The 15711-nt window shown below is 44.1% G+C and overlaps 1 protein-coding gene across 1 annotated transcript in view; it reads left to right on the top strand.

Annotated features, from left to right (window-relative positions):
• Window positions 1-6897: 6897 nt before the first annotated feature.
• FAM124A (family with sequence similarity 124 member A) overlaps window positions 6898-15711 on the top strand; it is a 44088-nt gene continuing 35274 nt past the window's right edge. Inside the window, exon 1 of the mRNA XM_040542756.1 lies at window positions 6898-7048. Coding sequence (XP_040398690.1) covers window positions 6978-7048 — 71 coding nt within the window. The 5' untranslated portion in view covers window positions 6898-6977. The remainder of the gene's footprint in view (window positions 7049-15711) is intronic.

The following is a 15711-nucleotide window of genomic DNA, read 5'->3' on the forward strand; positions in this document are numbered from 1 at the left end:
TGGCTGAAATGAGCCACTTTTTTCTCCCGCTGGGCTGGATTTCAGTCAGATCAGCTCCTTGAAATTCTCCAGGTAGTTTGGAGACGAGGAGGTGTACCTGCCTGGTTAGGGACAGGAGAGAAGGGCAAAATCTCTGCAGCCTCATTTTAGCAGCGTATTAGCTGCTAAGGAGCACTGATGCTAACAAAAGCATGAGACACCCTAGTTCTGCAGGTCAGTGGATGCAATTTGCAAGTTTAGTTGAGACCTTTACTTTGATTCATCAGCTCTCAGAAGAGGCCATCCTGGTACAAATGGATTAGCCAGAAAACTGCTTGTCCTCTGGGATGCTTCACATCTGCTCAGTGACCTGCCTGCTGTGAGAGAACATTAGAAAAGTGCCTGGCCCATATCTTGGGACAGTGTCTCTCCTCCTTTTAAGTCCCAGTGATGTTTCATTCCTTGCCAATTTTTAACAGAAGCTGACATTTATATCAAGCAGGATTTCTCCCTCCCTTCTGCCTCTCCCCATGCTGATGACCAGAAATGATACCTCTGAAGCAAAATATTCTTGGCATCACTGCCTCCCAATATTCTCAGCACAGGCAGAGGCATCATGCATATAAGGCTACTTCCAACATGAGAGAAGGGATATTTTAACATTTCTTCTCCCACCACACCAGTAAAAGGAGTGGTTATAGCCTCAGCCTAATGAGGGAGGGGAAAGAAAGTCTGTACAGCCAGTGAGACACAGCCACTGGACACAGGAGCTCCTGCAACACCAGCCAGTGTAAATGGGACTTTGCCACTTCCCTCTGCAGCAGTAAATCTACCCTTGTTTATGGATCTCAGAAGTGGAAACAGAAACAAACATCTTCTAGCAAAAAATTATTTAAGTTTTATTTCTGTGATCTACTTTGTGATGTTTACCCTGGCTTAGATTATGCATTAAACAGCCATTCCTGTTGTTTGCTTGAAAAAACAGTTAGTAAATCCCACAACTACAGAATGAAGAGTTTTAATAAAAATATTGAAACCCAATAAGCCCATCTGATTATCAATCTTCTGATTAAAAATTTATGCCACAGGTAATTCAAAACTGGATTTTTACAAATGTGGTAAAACAATTCAGAAATAAAATCTCCCTTGGAGATTCAACAGTGTTTTGAGTGTAGCTGCTGCTTTCCAGAGTAAAATGTTTTACTGTCACGACCAGCTGCAGTGGAAAAAAAAAAAAAAAAAGAAAAAAGAAAAAAAGAAGATCATTTTTTCCCTTCAGAAGAGTCTACACATAAAAGCTGCTATAATATTTACTACTACTGCCATAGGGGTTTAATTCTTCCTCTTTGAACATCAGTGGGGACAAGACTGGTACTTGAAAGTAAATGTTTCCTCTGCCTTGTAAAACACACTGTTTCACGAAAAGCTTTGTTTAATGGAAGTTGTCATGGTTACCATCAGAGGAGTGCTTTTGTGAACATTATCATCATTCCTCGTAGAGCACTGACGCTGAGTATATGTGAAGGGCTCTAGATACTTGCCAGAAGCCAAAACTGTCTCATTGACCTCATAAAATGGACAGAAGGTCCGCTGTCTGCGCTCCTGGCAATCTTCTCACATACGTGGCACAACATGACACTTGCTAGCACTCCTTTAGACGTGACAATGGAAACGTTTCCACTGTTCTGTAATGGATGTGAGTTAGTGCATTCTAGCACTTCCATCAAAAAAGAAATGAGGTAAATGCTTGAGCATCACCTAACCCTCTCTCTGGCTAAAACGTTACCCCCCCCTCCCCCCCAACTCAGCAAGTCCACACAAGGCAACTACAATCTCTCTCCACAAGCCAGCACAGATGAGAGCAGCTGCTGGCCAAGCAGGCAAAGTACTTGGAAATATGTTCAAATTCGTAGGACTATCCAGCCACTGAGATCTTGAAAGTACCTCTCCAGGCCAGTGGCAATCCCATACAACCTTGTCAGAACTGTGCTGATGCACACGTATGGGGCACCAAAGGAGAGGTGCAGAGTAACACCCATGGTCTCTGACAGTTCCTGTCCATGCTTTGAGCTCAAGGCTTCTTTACAGGAGATGGTGACCAGAAAAAGGGAAATTCACCTGTGTGATCTCCACATCCCTTTGCAAAGCTGTGGCAGGTAGCCCTTGTACACCAGTCTGCCACATTAGGGATGCTCAAATGGGGTGCTGATCCTTGCACATATGAGCAGCAAGCCCCTTGTACTCCCCTTGAGTCCCCGGCTTTGGGATGATACAGAAAAGGACTCCAAATACTCAAGTTTTTATAGGAATTGTTACTGACTGCTGCAAGTTTTCAATAAAATTTTTAATGTACTAGAATTCAAGTAAAAAAAGAGAGCAATTTGCTTATAAAATACATATTTGCTGTGCTGTACCATGAACTTTGGTGGGAGTGTGCATGCTAGGGTTTTCAAATGAAGTTTAGAATAGTGGGACCTGGGAACCAAACTCCCTTAAACGCCACTGAAAACCCTTGCTCGGTGCTTTGAAGAAACAGCTTTTTATTGCATAGCTGTATTTTACCTCAAAATTGTAGAATTTTAGGAGGTTGGGTGTCTGGCTTGAGACCTACCACAAATGGACCTGACCTCACCATAACCTTTAAAAAAAACAACGACCCAACAGCCTATGTGAGAAACTGCCACAAATATTTTGGCAACATTTACCAGTCTGAAAGTCAGCCCTTTAGGGCTGACCTAGCATGAAGACTAAACCACTTGCCAAGCCGTAACTCCCCTTCCTTCCAAAAGAGCAATCGTCTTTATGTTTTTTTAATCCATAACCAAGTGTGTTAAGTCCAGTGCTGAATGATAACAAAATCGTGATCTGCAGAGTGATAATTTCCTTTGGGACGACTGGAGGAGAAAAACCTTTCTACGAAGGCCAGGCCCTGTAAATCGAGACGTTCCTCATTGCAGCACCTAGAATGGGAGGGTAAGTGCCAGGATCAGAGTCCAGAACCCCACAGGAGGATCAGGATTCTGCCTACAGAATGAGATAGCTGAGGATGGGGCCAGCATGGGTATGGGCTGTTTTCAAAAGTTTTAGTCTGGAATGAAAAATCCTCTTGTGTTTTGTCTTTATCAGCAGTTCTCCACCTTCTAAGCCAGGTGGTTTTTCTTTCTTTCAGAAATAGGACTCTAATGTATAGAAGGAACTGCTGTGGCATCTGTCGCTTTTCTTCTGGAATTGCACCAAAGAGAGAGAGAAAAAGAGAGAGAGAGAGAAATCCAAAATGCTGCATGAAAAGAATTGAATTGGACTTTTTTTTTTTTTTTTCCTAGCAGAGTCACCTTCCACCAGAATTTAAGTTAAATGAGAAGGGACACATTTTTCTCCTCTCTCCCTACCTTACAGTGAAGCTCTACCACTATAGAAAGAAATGTGAGGCTAGAAATATCCCGTATGTGATACCTTGATCAGTAGGACGTCCATACAAACAGAACAACCACCTCTTTTTTGCTTACTCCTTTTTGGGCTAGAGAGAGTCCTTTTTGGACTCATGCTTTTGTCACGCACCCCATCCTCACGGCTCATGCAAGACAGATGATAGCCTGCCAGATCGAGAGTAGAAAAGAGATTGAAATCTGAACCCAGGTGTAGATCCACCAGGGAAATTGATGCTTTTGCCTCCTGTTTTAGTGCATGTATGATCTGACACGGTTTCAGCTTTCGGCTTTCAGCTTTCTACTCTGCCTTCATCCAGCAGCAGCCGGCCCCCTCCTGCAGCCTGCTCTCAGCTACTCAGACCAGTGTGCGAGGGATGAGTAGGAGGTTTGCATGTCCTCAGTGTTAATTCATTTTTGACAAGAGAGGGGGGTTAATTTTTTGTCTTCCTTGCAGATTTCTCCTGCTACATTTTGAGCACTGCTACTAAATGTTATTTAATGAAAGGCTTGAAATTTTGGGAAACTTAACCCAGGAATATTTTTATTATTATCCTTATCTTTACACCATTATTATAGCCTCATAAGTGTAAGAAAGTAATTAAAATTTAACCTCTCTTTTCAACAAACCATACAGAAGAGCTAATGTGAAGCGCTGGTAGCAGAGAAAAGCTAGCTAAAGGCTAAGACTTAACACCTCGTTCATTAAAATCTCTGAAATGCTTGGAATTTAATGCAGAGAAGTCTTCTTTTCACCATAATTATGTGAAAGACCAGAATAAAACAGAGTTAAATGAAGCAAATGTATAAATAAAAGAGCCTAGAGTTTGTGGTAGCTTTACTTACTATCTTAATTATATATTTCCTTAGAATGTTTCTTTTTTCCCTCCCTGGGACAGATGGAATAAATTAATCTTAAATGCAGCATAAAATCTATTCCAGATCCTCTCATATGCCAGTGCTTAAACATTACTAACTAGAATAATAAAAGTCAGAAATGGAAAAGATCTATTAGCTGACCACCTAAAATTTAACCTACAGAAATATATCCATTTAACTAAATCTATTTCTAAATATTTAAGGAGGTTTGGTTACATCTTAAATCAGTTCAATGGTGGCTAGAGTCAATTTATTTCACTTTGAAACCACACTTAAAAGTGAGTGGAAGCGACCTGCTTTTAAAGGCAGTTACACTAACTAAATAAATACATGTCTGCAGACTAAGAGACATCAAGGTCTGTCCCATCCTGGTAATACAGAATGTAAATAAATACCTTCTGAATAGGCCCTTCGGGGGTTCAGGGTCTTCCATCACCACTGCAGTTGCTGGATAATAAATATCTAGCTGCTCCCAAAACATGTTCAAGCTGGAAATGAAGATATACTGAATCTTTGTCTCAGGTTTGCCACTCTCTTGCCCTGGATCAATCATTTAAACACACACAATGTCTGTAAATACATTAATGCTTTTTACCTGAATATGATGATTCAAATATTAACAAGTTGAGAGCACAGCATTCTGGTCCCAATCCTAAAAGAAACTGCATGCATGTAATGTTGTGTAAGTGAATACATTGATTTAGATGGCAGTATACCAGTTATGAAGGACAGAAGAGTTTGTTTCCTTAAGTTCTGCAGTACTGCATATGTGCCTGCATGGGACAGTTTTGTATGAGCACTTTCTACAATTTTGTCCAAACTAGCTTTTAGTAACCACTGAGGGAGAGACGGAATAGGGATTCTAATTAGAGGGGCTCATCCCATACTTAAAGCATTATATTTATTGAAATACTTACGTGAAATCCTCCATAGAAACTGAAGAATCATTTTTATTGCTTTCAAAATGCTATGCACGCAAAACAAGTCATATTCAAAACAGATAAAATACCAAGTTTCCTATGCAATGGTATGATTTTTTCTAATTGTTGGTAAGTAGTAGAGATTGAAAGACTCTCCTAAAGACCACTGGAGACACATGTTGGATCAACCTGTGATGCCAAGAGGCTGCAGGGCTGTGCATGAGTCCTGTGGCACTCTTTGGTAGAGCAGTGGGAATTCACCAGTGCCAGGACAAGCATTGCTGGGTTTGGTAAAAGCTCGTTGTTCCTACAGTGTGCTGAAACCACCTTTGCAGCTGTTCCCAAGCTGTTCCCTCTCATTTTACAGCAGTCACACCCAGATACAGATTATTTTAGACAACCACGGCCATAAACTATTAGAGACAACAGTTGTGTGAGCTATGTCCATTATGAGCCTTCTAAACAAAATTAAATGTTACTCTTGATTTGAGATACTGTACGGTTGGTTATACACAGTTTACTGCACCACTGGCAATCATGAACATATCTTAAAATAAAGGACTTCGATGTTGTACAATGTAGACATAGCTAAACAAGTACTAGTGGAAAACTAAACCAGTTTACCATGTCTTACTCCTGGCTTATGTGATGCATTTCTACCTCCTGGTCCAGTCTAGTATTTTTTGATGTTGAGATTTTGACCATTTTCCTTCTTTTCTGAAAGGCAATAGAACAAAAGTATAAAAAACAGGCAAACCAACAAACAAAAAATGCTGACTTTTAACTTTTTATCACTTTCTGCAAATAGCTATCTCCAACAGCTGACAGAAATTAGGCGGTTGCTTGAGATTTCTGAAAATTCCCATTCATCAAATCTGACATTTTCCACAGAACATCAGTGGAAGAAGTTTCTCAGGTCTGGGGCAGGATTTTTTTTTTTTTTTAATTGTCACACAGTATCTAGATTGCAAGGAACACAGGAACACTGCTTCTGATGTTGTGCGAACCTGATTTGGTGGAGACACAAGCAGTGGTCTCCCAGCTTGGAGCCAGGAGGTGACAAATCAGTTCTGCCCCATTCTCCTGTAGTCTGCTACAGCCTGAATAACAGCAGTCGAATAAAATACAGCAGAGGGCCACCCAGGTGAGGAAGGCCCTGGAGCACCTCTCCTGTGAGCAGAGGCTGGGAGAGCTGGGACTGCTCAGCCTGGAGAAGAGGAGGCTCAGGGGGATCTCACCCAGGGCTGTGAATCCCCGCAGGCAGGGGGCAAAGAGGCCGCAGCCAGGCTCTTGTCAGGGGTGCCCAGCGCCAGGCCAGGGGCAGTGGGCACCAAGGGGCAGGCAGGAGGCTCCCTCTGAGCACCAGGCAGCACTTGTGTGCTGGGCGGGCGGCTGAGCACTGGCCCGGGCTGCCCAGAGAGGCTGTGGGGTCTCCTCCTGGGAGAGCGGCACAAGGCGCCTGGACAGGGTCCTGGGCACCCTGCTGGAGGTCAGTTTCAAAGCGCCCTCCCCGGCCCGCAGGGAGGCCTGGCGGCAGGCCGCAGGACTCAGCCCACTACTGCGAGGCCGCCCTCGGGAGCCCCCCGTAGCGCCCGGCGGGGCTGCGGCAGGAGGTCGGGCTGCGTCGGGGGGGGGGGGCCGGGGAGGGAAAGGCTCGGCCCCGACCCCCGTGCAGGGGCGGTCCGGAGCCTCCCGCCGCCGCCTCCCTCCCGCAGCCGGCGGCGCGGAGCGGTGCGGAGCGGAGCGGCATGGACGGAGCCGCGGCGTCGCCGCCATGGAGCAGCAGCAGCAGCAGCAGCCCGGCGGCGAGGAGGACTGCGGGGACTCGGGAGCCGAGACGGGAGGGTGAGAGGGGGAGGGCTGGGAGGCACGGGGTTGGGAAGGGAAGGAAGGGGGGAGAGGCTTGGGGGGGTGGGGGCAGAGAGCACCGGGGTGTTCCCGTCCCTCCGTCCTTCAGCCCCACAGCCCGGGGGGTGGGAGCCTCCGGGGGTCCTGAGGCATCCCCGCGCTGGGAAAGCCCTCGGTCCCCCCAGCCTCTTAGGGCTGGTTGGGATAAAGCCTCCCCCACCATCATCATCCTCGTTACGCACCTTGGAGGAAGGTAACAAACCTGCGGGCAGGGCCCGGGGGTGCCTTGTTGAGGGCTTGGTGCCAGCCCGGGACCGTTTGTGTTGAGGATGGGCTTAGATTTGTGGGTGCCCCAAAATGGGGTTAGTGTTGTCACGATGCTCACCATACCGGCCTGTAAAGTGCCCTCAGCTTTGCCGGTGGGTGTCCGACCTGTAAGTGCCTCACTAAAGGCAGGCAGAGTGACGGTTTTATCTGGCTCCGTGCCCCAGCTTGCTCTGTTGGTAAGCTGGATGACTCCTGAGACCACGGAGCTGCAGGGATCATCCACGGGATCCCCCCGCTCAGCTCCCACCCTCAGCCCACCTCTGCAGGAGGGAGAGGGAGCTTCTGCCCTGCCTGTCCTGTGTGCTGCTGCCGGGTCATCGTGTCGGGAACAGCAGCGAGCCTTTGCTCGTTCTCCAGCCCCAAAAGGATGAACAGAGGTTGCCTGCTCCCCTTTACGCTGTTCTCTCCTAGCTCTCCTCTCTCCCTGCTTTCTGACTGTATTTGCCCCAGCTCCTTGTCTGCAGTGTGTCTCACTTGGTCCCTTGTCTGCATGGGCTTGAGGGTGTGCACACACCCAGGTGCAGCAAGGTTGGACAGCCTTCCGACTCTTTCCTTCACTTTCTCCCTTCTTGCTACTGTGACAGCCCGTGCTGAGATTCAGGGAAAAAGACGGTATCCTGCTCTCAAACTGATACTGATAAATAATAGCACATACAGGGGTGCTGGGGCTCTGTGCTGGTGTATGAGACTGAGAGCATAACAAAACTGTAGAGCTAATTCTTTGCAAAGTGGTGTCAGGTGCACGGCACCCAAACTGAAGTTGCAGTGCTATAAATTAAAAAAAAAACAGACATGAAATATGGCTATCTCTTTCATTTACCAACTATTAATTCAAATAACTTTTTTTTTTAACTCTTCTGTGGTCTGAGAAGCTAAGGACTTTCATCTTACATAGTTGTAGTATTGCAGACAGACCTGGCAGTGAAAGTTTTAAAATGTGTCACGTGGCGGAAAAAAATCCATGTCTTCTTTCTAGTTCTTGGGACAACATCTTTAGGGAATGTGGGTGAAAGGAAGAGTAACTAATCACTGAATTCATGGCTGGTTCAAAGCTCAAAACATCCTCGATGGGTCAAGTCACTCTCAGTTTGCTGTGCTTACCCAGAATAGAGAAATCTGCATTTCCTTGGGAGGGGCACCGGGAAGGATTTGCCCCAGCTGGTGATGTTAGCCTTCAGACCTCAGTGATGAGCACGACAGCCACTTACGTCTGGTGTTGGTGAGGTGTTAAAGCTGATGATTTTATGAAGCATCCCTGTCACCGGCTTGACACTGGAAGGTGTAGCTTAGCAGAAGAGTCTGTCTGAGGAACTTTAACGAGGACATATGGCAATTGATAACCACGGGAGTTTATTTGGAAAAGCAATAGGTCTCTGCGTTTCAATTATTATTTTTAGCTCTGTTTAGCAGCTATTTAGTCTGATAAACATGTTGCGTATGTCTCTTTCACAATGTTTATATTTCAGCTTTCTCACCAACCCAACTGCTCACAGCACTTGCCTTTTCTTCTTACCAGACGATCTGCTTTTTGCTTTGTCTCAGTCCCATCCTAGACATCGCTGAACTGAGCTGTTTGTCTTTTTCTCTAATTACTCAATGGTTAAAAATTAAATAAATAAATAACAATTTTCAAGTTCAGCCACCATCCTGTGAAAGTATAAGGACAGACAACTGTCAAAGTGATTCAGTAAGAGGTTTACATCGAGTGCTCCCTTTCTGTCACTCAGGGAACAATAGCGTGCAGTGCCTGCAGTAAAGCCAGGCGCTGCGAGCCGCTGTCATCCCGATAATTGCACGTAACGGCGTGTGAGCTCCGACATGGAGGCTGTGCCATGGAAGCTGTTTGTAACAACCAGCCAGCCTCGTACATCAAGTACCCCGTCCGCGTCTTAAGGTTTTGCTGCAGCTTCCACCTGCAAGTGCAGGCAAAGGTCTGTGCTCCAGGAAAGCTCAGTTACAGTTTTAAGCCTTCATTTTCCTAATCTGCTGGAAAATATCTTCCTCGTACTGCATTTGCCTCGGTAAACACGGTTGGCAAACAGGCTGCAGAACAAAAACAGTGTATTTTAAGTGACTGAATCCAATCAGAATGGATTGAGCTGTTGTTGTCAAGTACCTAAATAGAGTGAGTAGAATGTATAAGCCAATTAGTTTATATTGGCTATTTATTAATGAGATTTGAAAGAGTTTGACCATCCTGGGTCTAAGAGACATTGCCTGTACCAAGTGTGTCTTCTAAGGAAATGTATTTTTGAGCTTTCTTGTGTAAAACCCTTATTTCATCTGCTACTGAAATCTTTTAGCCCAGAAGTATGGGAGACAGAGTTTTCTGCTATAATGTTTTTTGTAGTGTTTTGGTACTATAAAACCAGAAATTTTAGGAAGAAAATGGTCTTTTGGGGAGGGGAGGTGGACATTGATTAGAAAGCCAACAGGGTGGAAGACAAGTAGAAGAAAGGATTTAAAAGGAGGAAAAATATTTATGTTTAGAATTGTAGATCGATCGTAGAGAAAAGCAAAAAGGCTAGAAAAAAAACATACTAAGCTGCTTAAAATGAGTAGTAGAAAAGTGCATTTTTGAATTTTCTTGGTTTCACAAGCCATGCAAACGCTGTTATTTCACTACCTTACTCAGAATAGCAGAGCTAAGTTTGGGGGCGGGGGTCTGAAACACCCAAAGTGGCAAACTAAAACAATTTTAGAAGTTATTAGGCACACCAAATTGAAGCAATGAGAAAGATTCTTGTTGTCACTGAGGCTAGTGGTGAAGCACTGGTTCGATGCATCGCATTGGTTCAATTCATTGCATTCAAGACTGATATCCAGAGGGAAGCATCATGAATGTAGAAAACTGGTAGTTTCTCAGACCCAAAGTCTCAAATGTTTGATTCCTAAATTTTTGTTAGGCCCAGTTGGCTGTATTCGAGGATTGCTTTTATAGGTATGCTCCCTCCTTTTTATTAAGTGTGTGTGCCTTAACTGAGCATAACACTTCAGTGAGATAACTGGCATTAATGAAGATTTCACTATCTGTGACAATTCCCAGCAGAACTGCACAAGTTCCCTTAGACATCTGTAAGAGACAATGCCTTAAGAGGTTCACACTTTAATCATTAGCTTGCTAACAGTGTCAAACTTTGCCTAAGCCCTTCATTTTTTGCCTTCCTCACTTAAAAGTCATTTACAGTTTTGAGAAGTTATAACTTTCAACTTAAATGACTTGAATTTGCAACTTGAGCCTTTCCTCATGTACTTCAAAAATTTCATTCATATTTTTAGAGCAACCGAAGACTTGAAATTCAATGCTCTTCTCAATGCACAGAAGTATTTAAGTAGAAGGTTTTTTTTTTTCTGTATAAGTTTAAAACCTAAATATTAAGGTTTTATTAATGATGCAAACCACATCCACTAGTAGTTAAATGCTGAGTATTTGATGAATTTTAGGAAGAAGGAAAGCTGTACTAGCAGTTGGTAGCAGTAAACTGCTGAGGAAAGTTCAAAGATGTATGGAGAAATCCCTTTCAAAACAGAGAGACAAAAAATTGCATAGGCTTAGGGCACTGTACCATGCAGCAGTTATTTTTAATGTATATTTAGCAAAATCCACAACTATTTAGTTGTAGTTATTATGTGGGGGATTTAATCCATCCTTTTTGTCTTCTCCTGTGGCTATCTTCCCCAAATTAATCTCTACAGAGATTGTCAAAACTTCTTGGTTGTGCTATACACATTCATTATTTTTCCTTGTGGCTTTGTCCTTAGCTGCATGCATGACCCTGGATAAGTCACAAACTCTTTGAGCCTCCTTTTACTTATCTGTTAAGCAGATAAAAAATCCTTTTCTTGTTTGTTGCAATTCTGTAACCTGTGTGAGACTCAGAAAATACAGTTGTTAATGGGAGACAGGACAGCCTGTAAAAAAGAGGGTGTACCCCACTTACAAGTATTAAGAATATTGTAGTACACGTGTGTCCTCAGTCAGATCGGGCTGCTTAAATTATTAAATGAGTAGACGAGCCATTTGTCTGGGGTGAGGAGATGTTGTTTCCATGTCATTGTCATATGCTTCTAGCTTAAAGGGTTTCAACACTTAAGACTTTGTCATCTGTACGGTAGTCCTTCAATATGACAAGTCAGTCTCTTGTCACAGATTTCAGCCATTTATGTGAAACTCTCAGGAATACAAATCACTGCTGCTGAAACCTATTTTGAGGTTGTTATTTTTATTTTTTTTTAACCTTGGGGCTTTTTTCATTTTTCCTTTTTTTTTTTTTTTTTTCTTGAAACATTCACTTCGTAGATATACATCATTCTGGATGTGTCAAGCTGTACAATTTGTCTGTGATTTGACATTCAAACAACATAAAGTTGAGCTTTTTGTCATGATTTGGGACTGAGGCACCCTTTCTGATCAGATTTCACCATTGGAGTGAAACTGTTTCATTGAACCTGTGGGAAGGCAGACCTTTCTAGTGTGTTGCTCCAGGGCTGGGTGCTGAAAGCAATACTGAAACTGACTGTAAATCCCCTTTGACTGATAACCACGATGGTTAGGTCTCAGCAGGAATGAGATTTCTGTCAGCTAACTGCGGCTGAGAGGAACAGGACCCCAGGAGGGGATGCTACATGGAGGCAGATGTGTGCTATCTGCATGCTGGTGCATCCATCCCTCTGGGAGCACGGTGTGGGGAATGGGGTGCCAAGGCAGGGGTGCTAACCAAAACACCATGGTCCTGCCTCATCAGGTGCCTTGTGGAAGGTTAGAAGCAACACTTCATCCTGATACAACGATGATGGGGATGACAGTAGTGATGTCTCTCATGTTCAGCCTCAAACATAGGTATTGGGAATAAGCTCTTGAGTGCGGTGGTGACAGCTGGGCTGTGGGAATCCATCCTCTGACTTCATCACTCTGTTGGGAATCCAGAGCAAGATGTTTTGAGACGAGCTGCTCTGAGTTATTTCGTTGCAGTCGTCTTGATTACACAAGTAGAAGTACAGCGAAGGTAATGGGTTTGTGTTGGATAGGTATTAGTGAAACAGATTGCAATCTGACCCACAGGAATTTGGTGAGAAGAAACCCAAGGCAGAGCTACAAACCTAAATCTGTCTCACACGTTGCGCTCTAACTCCTGTAAAATCCTCCTGTGTGCCCTGTGGAGTGCTTTCTGGGGGAGGGAAGGCAAAGAAGCTGCTTAATGCAGCTCTTATATGAAACAGTGAAATTGAAATAACTGTAGGCAGAGAAGACGGGAAAATGTGAGTACATCAGGTGCCATACCATTGGTCCTAGGCAAGCTAAGGGAGTAGACAACAGAGGAGCTAGTAAACTTTACATGGTAGTGACTTTTTGTGGGGGATTTTTTTGTTTGTTTGTTTGATTTGGTTTGGTTTGGTTTTGCTTCGTTTTATTTTGTTTCTGGGGACTAAGGAGTCTATGCAATGGGGATCTTGGACAAAGCAGTGTAGTAGTGTGTTAGGATAACTTGAGAGATGCGTTCATGTTACACAGCAGACTGCCTTGTGGAGATGTTGTTTGGCTCAGAAACTCTACTTTTAGCTATATTCGTGCATTAAACAGCCTGTGGGGGTGTTCTGAGCTCTGAGACAGTTTTGTCCATACTCTTGAACACTTAAAATGGTCAATGGCATCAGTTTGGATGGGGCCACCTAGTTCTCCTATGGGATTCCTGGGAGAGCCAGGAGCTTTTTTTCACCATGTTACCGTGGCCAGAGACCATTTGCAGAAGACCTCTTGCCAGGCTGGTTTGGAAGGCCGGAGGTTTTAATGGTACAGGTGCAGACTGTTTCACACTGGTTGACCTCAGTCCCACACAGCTCCCCTGATGACATTTGTTAATTACCCTGCGTGTCACCAGTGTGGCACTGCTAATGAGATGCTGTGCCACGGCTGATCATCAGACCTAAGTAACCCAAGCACAGTGAGATGCTGAAGTACCTGGATTGTTTTTGTGATTCAGAGAGACCTTACATAGCAGCACTTCTTCCACAAAGAAAGGGGTTTAGCGTGTTTTTATGTATCATACTCAGAAATTGCAGGTTGTGCTAGCAGCTACTGGTATTCAGTGAGCTGTTTCCCCCTCTTGGGTATGTTGAGGCTCTGTATTAATAATCATCAATGAATAATGCAGGCTGATCTCAGAGGACTGCTCAGGATCCTTTGTGCTCGTGATGGACGTACGCTCTCCGATAATGCACCATCCTGATCCTTCAACAGCTCTAGTGGGAATATAGGTCCCACATTTATCTCAAGCTTCTGCATTCCTACTTTAATGTCTCTTGACATGCTCACAGCTCCTCTTTGCTGGTGGGCTGGCCGTTAAGCACAAATTCTTTGCCCTAATTTTCAGTACCTCCCACTGCTCCAATACCCCTTTTGATCGTTTTTTTTCTCATTATGTGCCCATAAAGGGAACAGTCCTCCATTTGTTCAGTTTCTGTCCTGAACATCTCTTTCCTTTTATCTGTACTGTAATATCTATCAGTAGCACAGAGGAAATTGCTGGCTGCAAGACCACGTAATTGGCTGGGAGCCTCTGAGCAGTATGGCCCCAGTCTTTCACCATTAGAGCCAGAGAGTGCTTTAGTCTTGAATTATCCCAACGGGAGAATCATTTCCCCGGGGAACCGATAGGAGCTGATGCTCAGGATGTTTAAAACAGGGATGGAAAGAATGGGAGGAAACAAACTTGCTTGATGTCAAGAGCCTACATGACCCAGGAGTTGTTTATTTCTGTACTTAATTTAGAATTCAGTATCCTACAAGGATGACTATAAGGAAAAACATTCTTTTTTTCCTACTTTGTAAACCACTTACCATTGCATGCCATGAATCTGAATGGTTTGTGCTAATGTGCTGAAATATTAAGGATTTTACTAATTGTCATTTTTGCTCTTAAGAAGTAGTAGATTTAAGACAAAAGAAGTTGTAGGGAAGGAGTCAGAAGAAGGACAAAAGACGATGCAGGTTGGCACTGAGAGTACACAGAGAGGCTCATATTCATCCCATTTGGTTTTAGGTATGTAGCCAAGGGTCTTACAATAGCAATATAGTTTCTGTAGGCTTCATCTCTAGACAACAGCAAGGGAGAGACCTCTCGTTATCAACTATAGATGGAGCTCAGGGAGAGTGCAGTCCTTATTTCAGTATCTGAGGTTAACCTAAGCCTTTAAGCTTAATTATCCCTTTTTTTAGTTTTAATTCTGTGTATGTCAGTTATGCAACAAACATGAATTAAATATTAATTTGAACCATATTAGAATTACAAAAAAAAAACACAATACATTTCTAAAGCCTATTAAAATGCGTCTGTGCAATTAGTCTCTGAGCACGCTGTCGTCTCCTCCCTTTTCACTCCCCATCTTTTTATTTTTCTTCTTGTCTCATTTTTCATGGCCTGCCTGTATGCCGAATGACACTCCCTTGGTTCAGGACTCATTAATTCTCCATGCCCTGTAACATGCCTGTGGCCCTCTGGGATAATAAAATAACAGTGTGAAGTAATAGAAAGCTGCTTCTATTTGCAGTAAGCAAAAGACAAAATGTTGTCTCGCTCCTATCTGAAACACAAGCAATGCAGATCCACTGGAATTAGCTGCCAACTGCTGAACACAGATACAAGCAAGGAAAGCCTCGGGCTGTTTTCAAACAGAAGTGCAGACCAAATGAATCCTTGCTTGGGATGCTTGGAGGCAGCTGGGTGTATATTGCTTGCCTCTGGGCTTGTGAAGAGTGGCATGCTACACAGTTTTAACACCCTTACAAATATGCATGGTGCCAAAGGATACCCACGTGACTCGTTGCTGAACATACCCTGCAGCTTTATGCCCCCATACAGCACCAGCCCCTGGGATTGCCTCCCCCAGAACCTGCCCAGGGTTGGGCGAGCGGTGTGGAGATGGCCCAGAAGGAAGAAGAAGAAGATCTCCCTCTGCCCGTGCCATCATTGCCTCTACCTTTCCCAGTTATACAAGGGTCCTGGGGAAGTGTGGCTGAGGAGGGGGAACATTTTATTCATGGAGGAGGTGTTGTGTAGCAGGCACATATAGGTATTGTAAAAAATTCAGGTGGTGTCATTTTTCACTAGTCCAGCAGGATGGGCAAAAAGAGCTGAGGGTAGTTCCTTGTGCTCTTCCTCACCTAAAGAAGCAGTCCTGCATCCTACCTGCAGGATACCAAGCGCTAAGCATTGGACTATGAAACATGGGGATGACTGTCATTGCTTTGTTTCCTCTGCAGAGATAAGTTCATAGCAGAACCTAAAGCAGCCACTATAGTTGTTGGGGGGTGATAGCCTTTATTCCCTTGGATG

The sequence above is a fragment of the Cygnus olor genome, chromosome 1 (genome assembly GCF_009769625.2).
Source record: "Cygnus olor isolate bCygOlo1 chromosome 1, bCygOlo1.pri.v2, whole genome shotgun sequence".
Lineage (NCBI taxonomy): Eukaryota > Metazoa > Chordata > Aves > Anseriformes > Anatidae > Cygnus > Cygnus olor.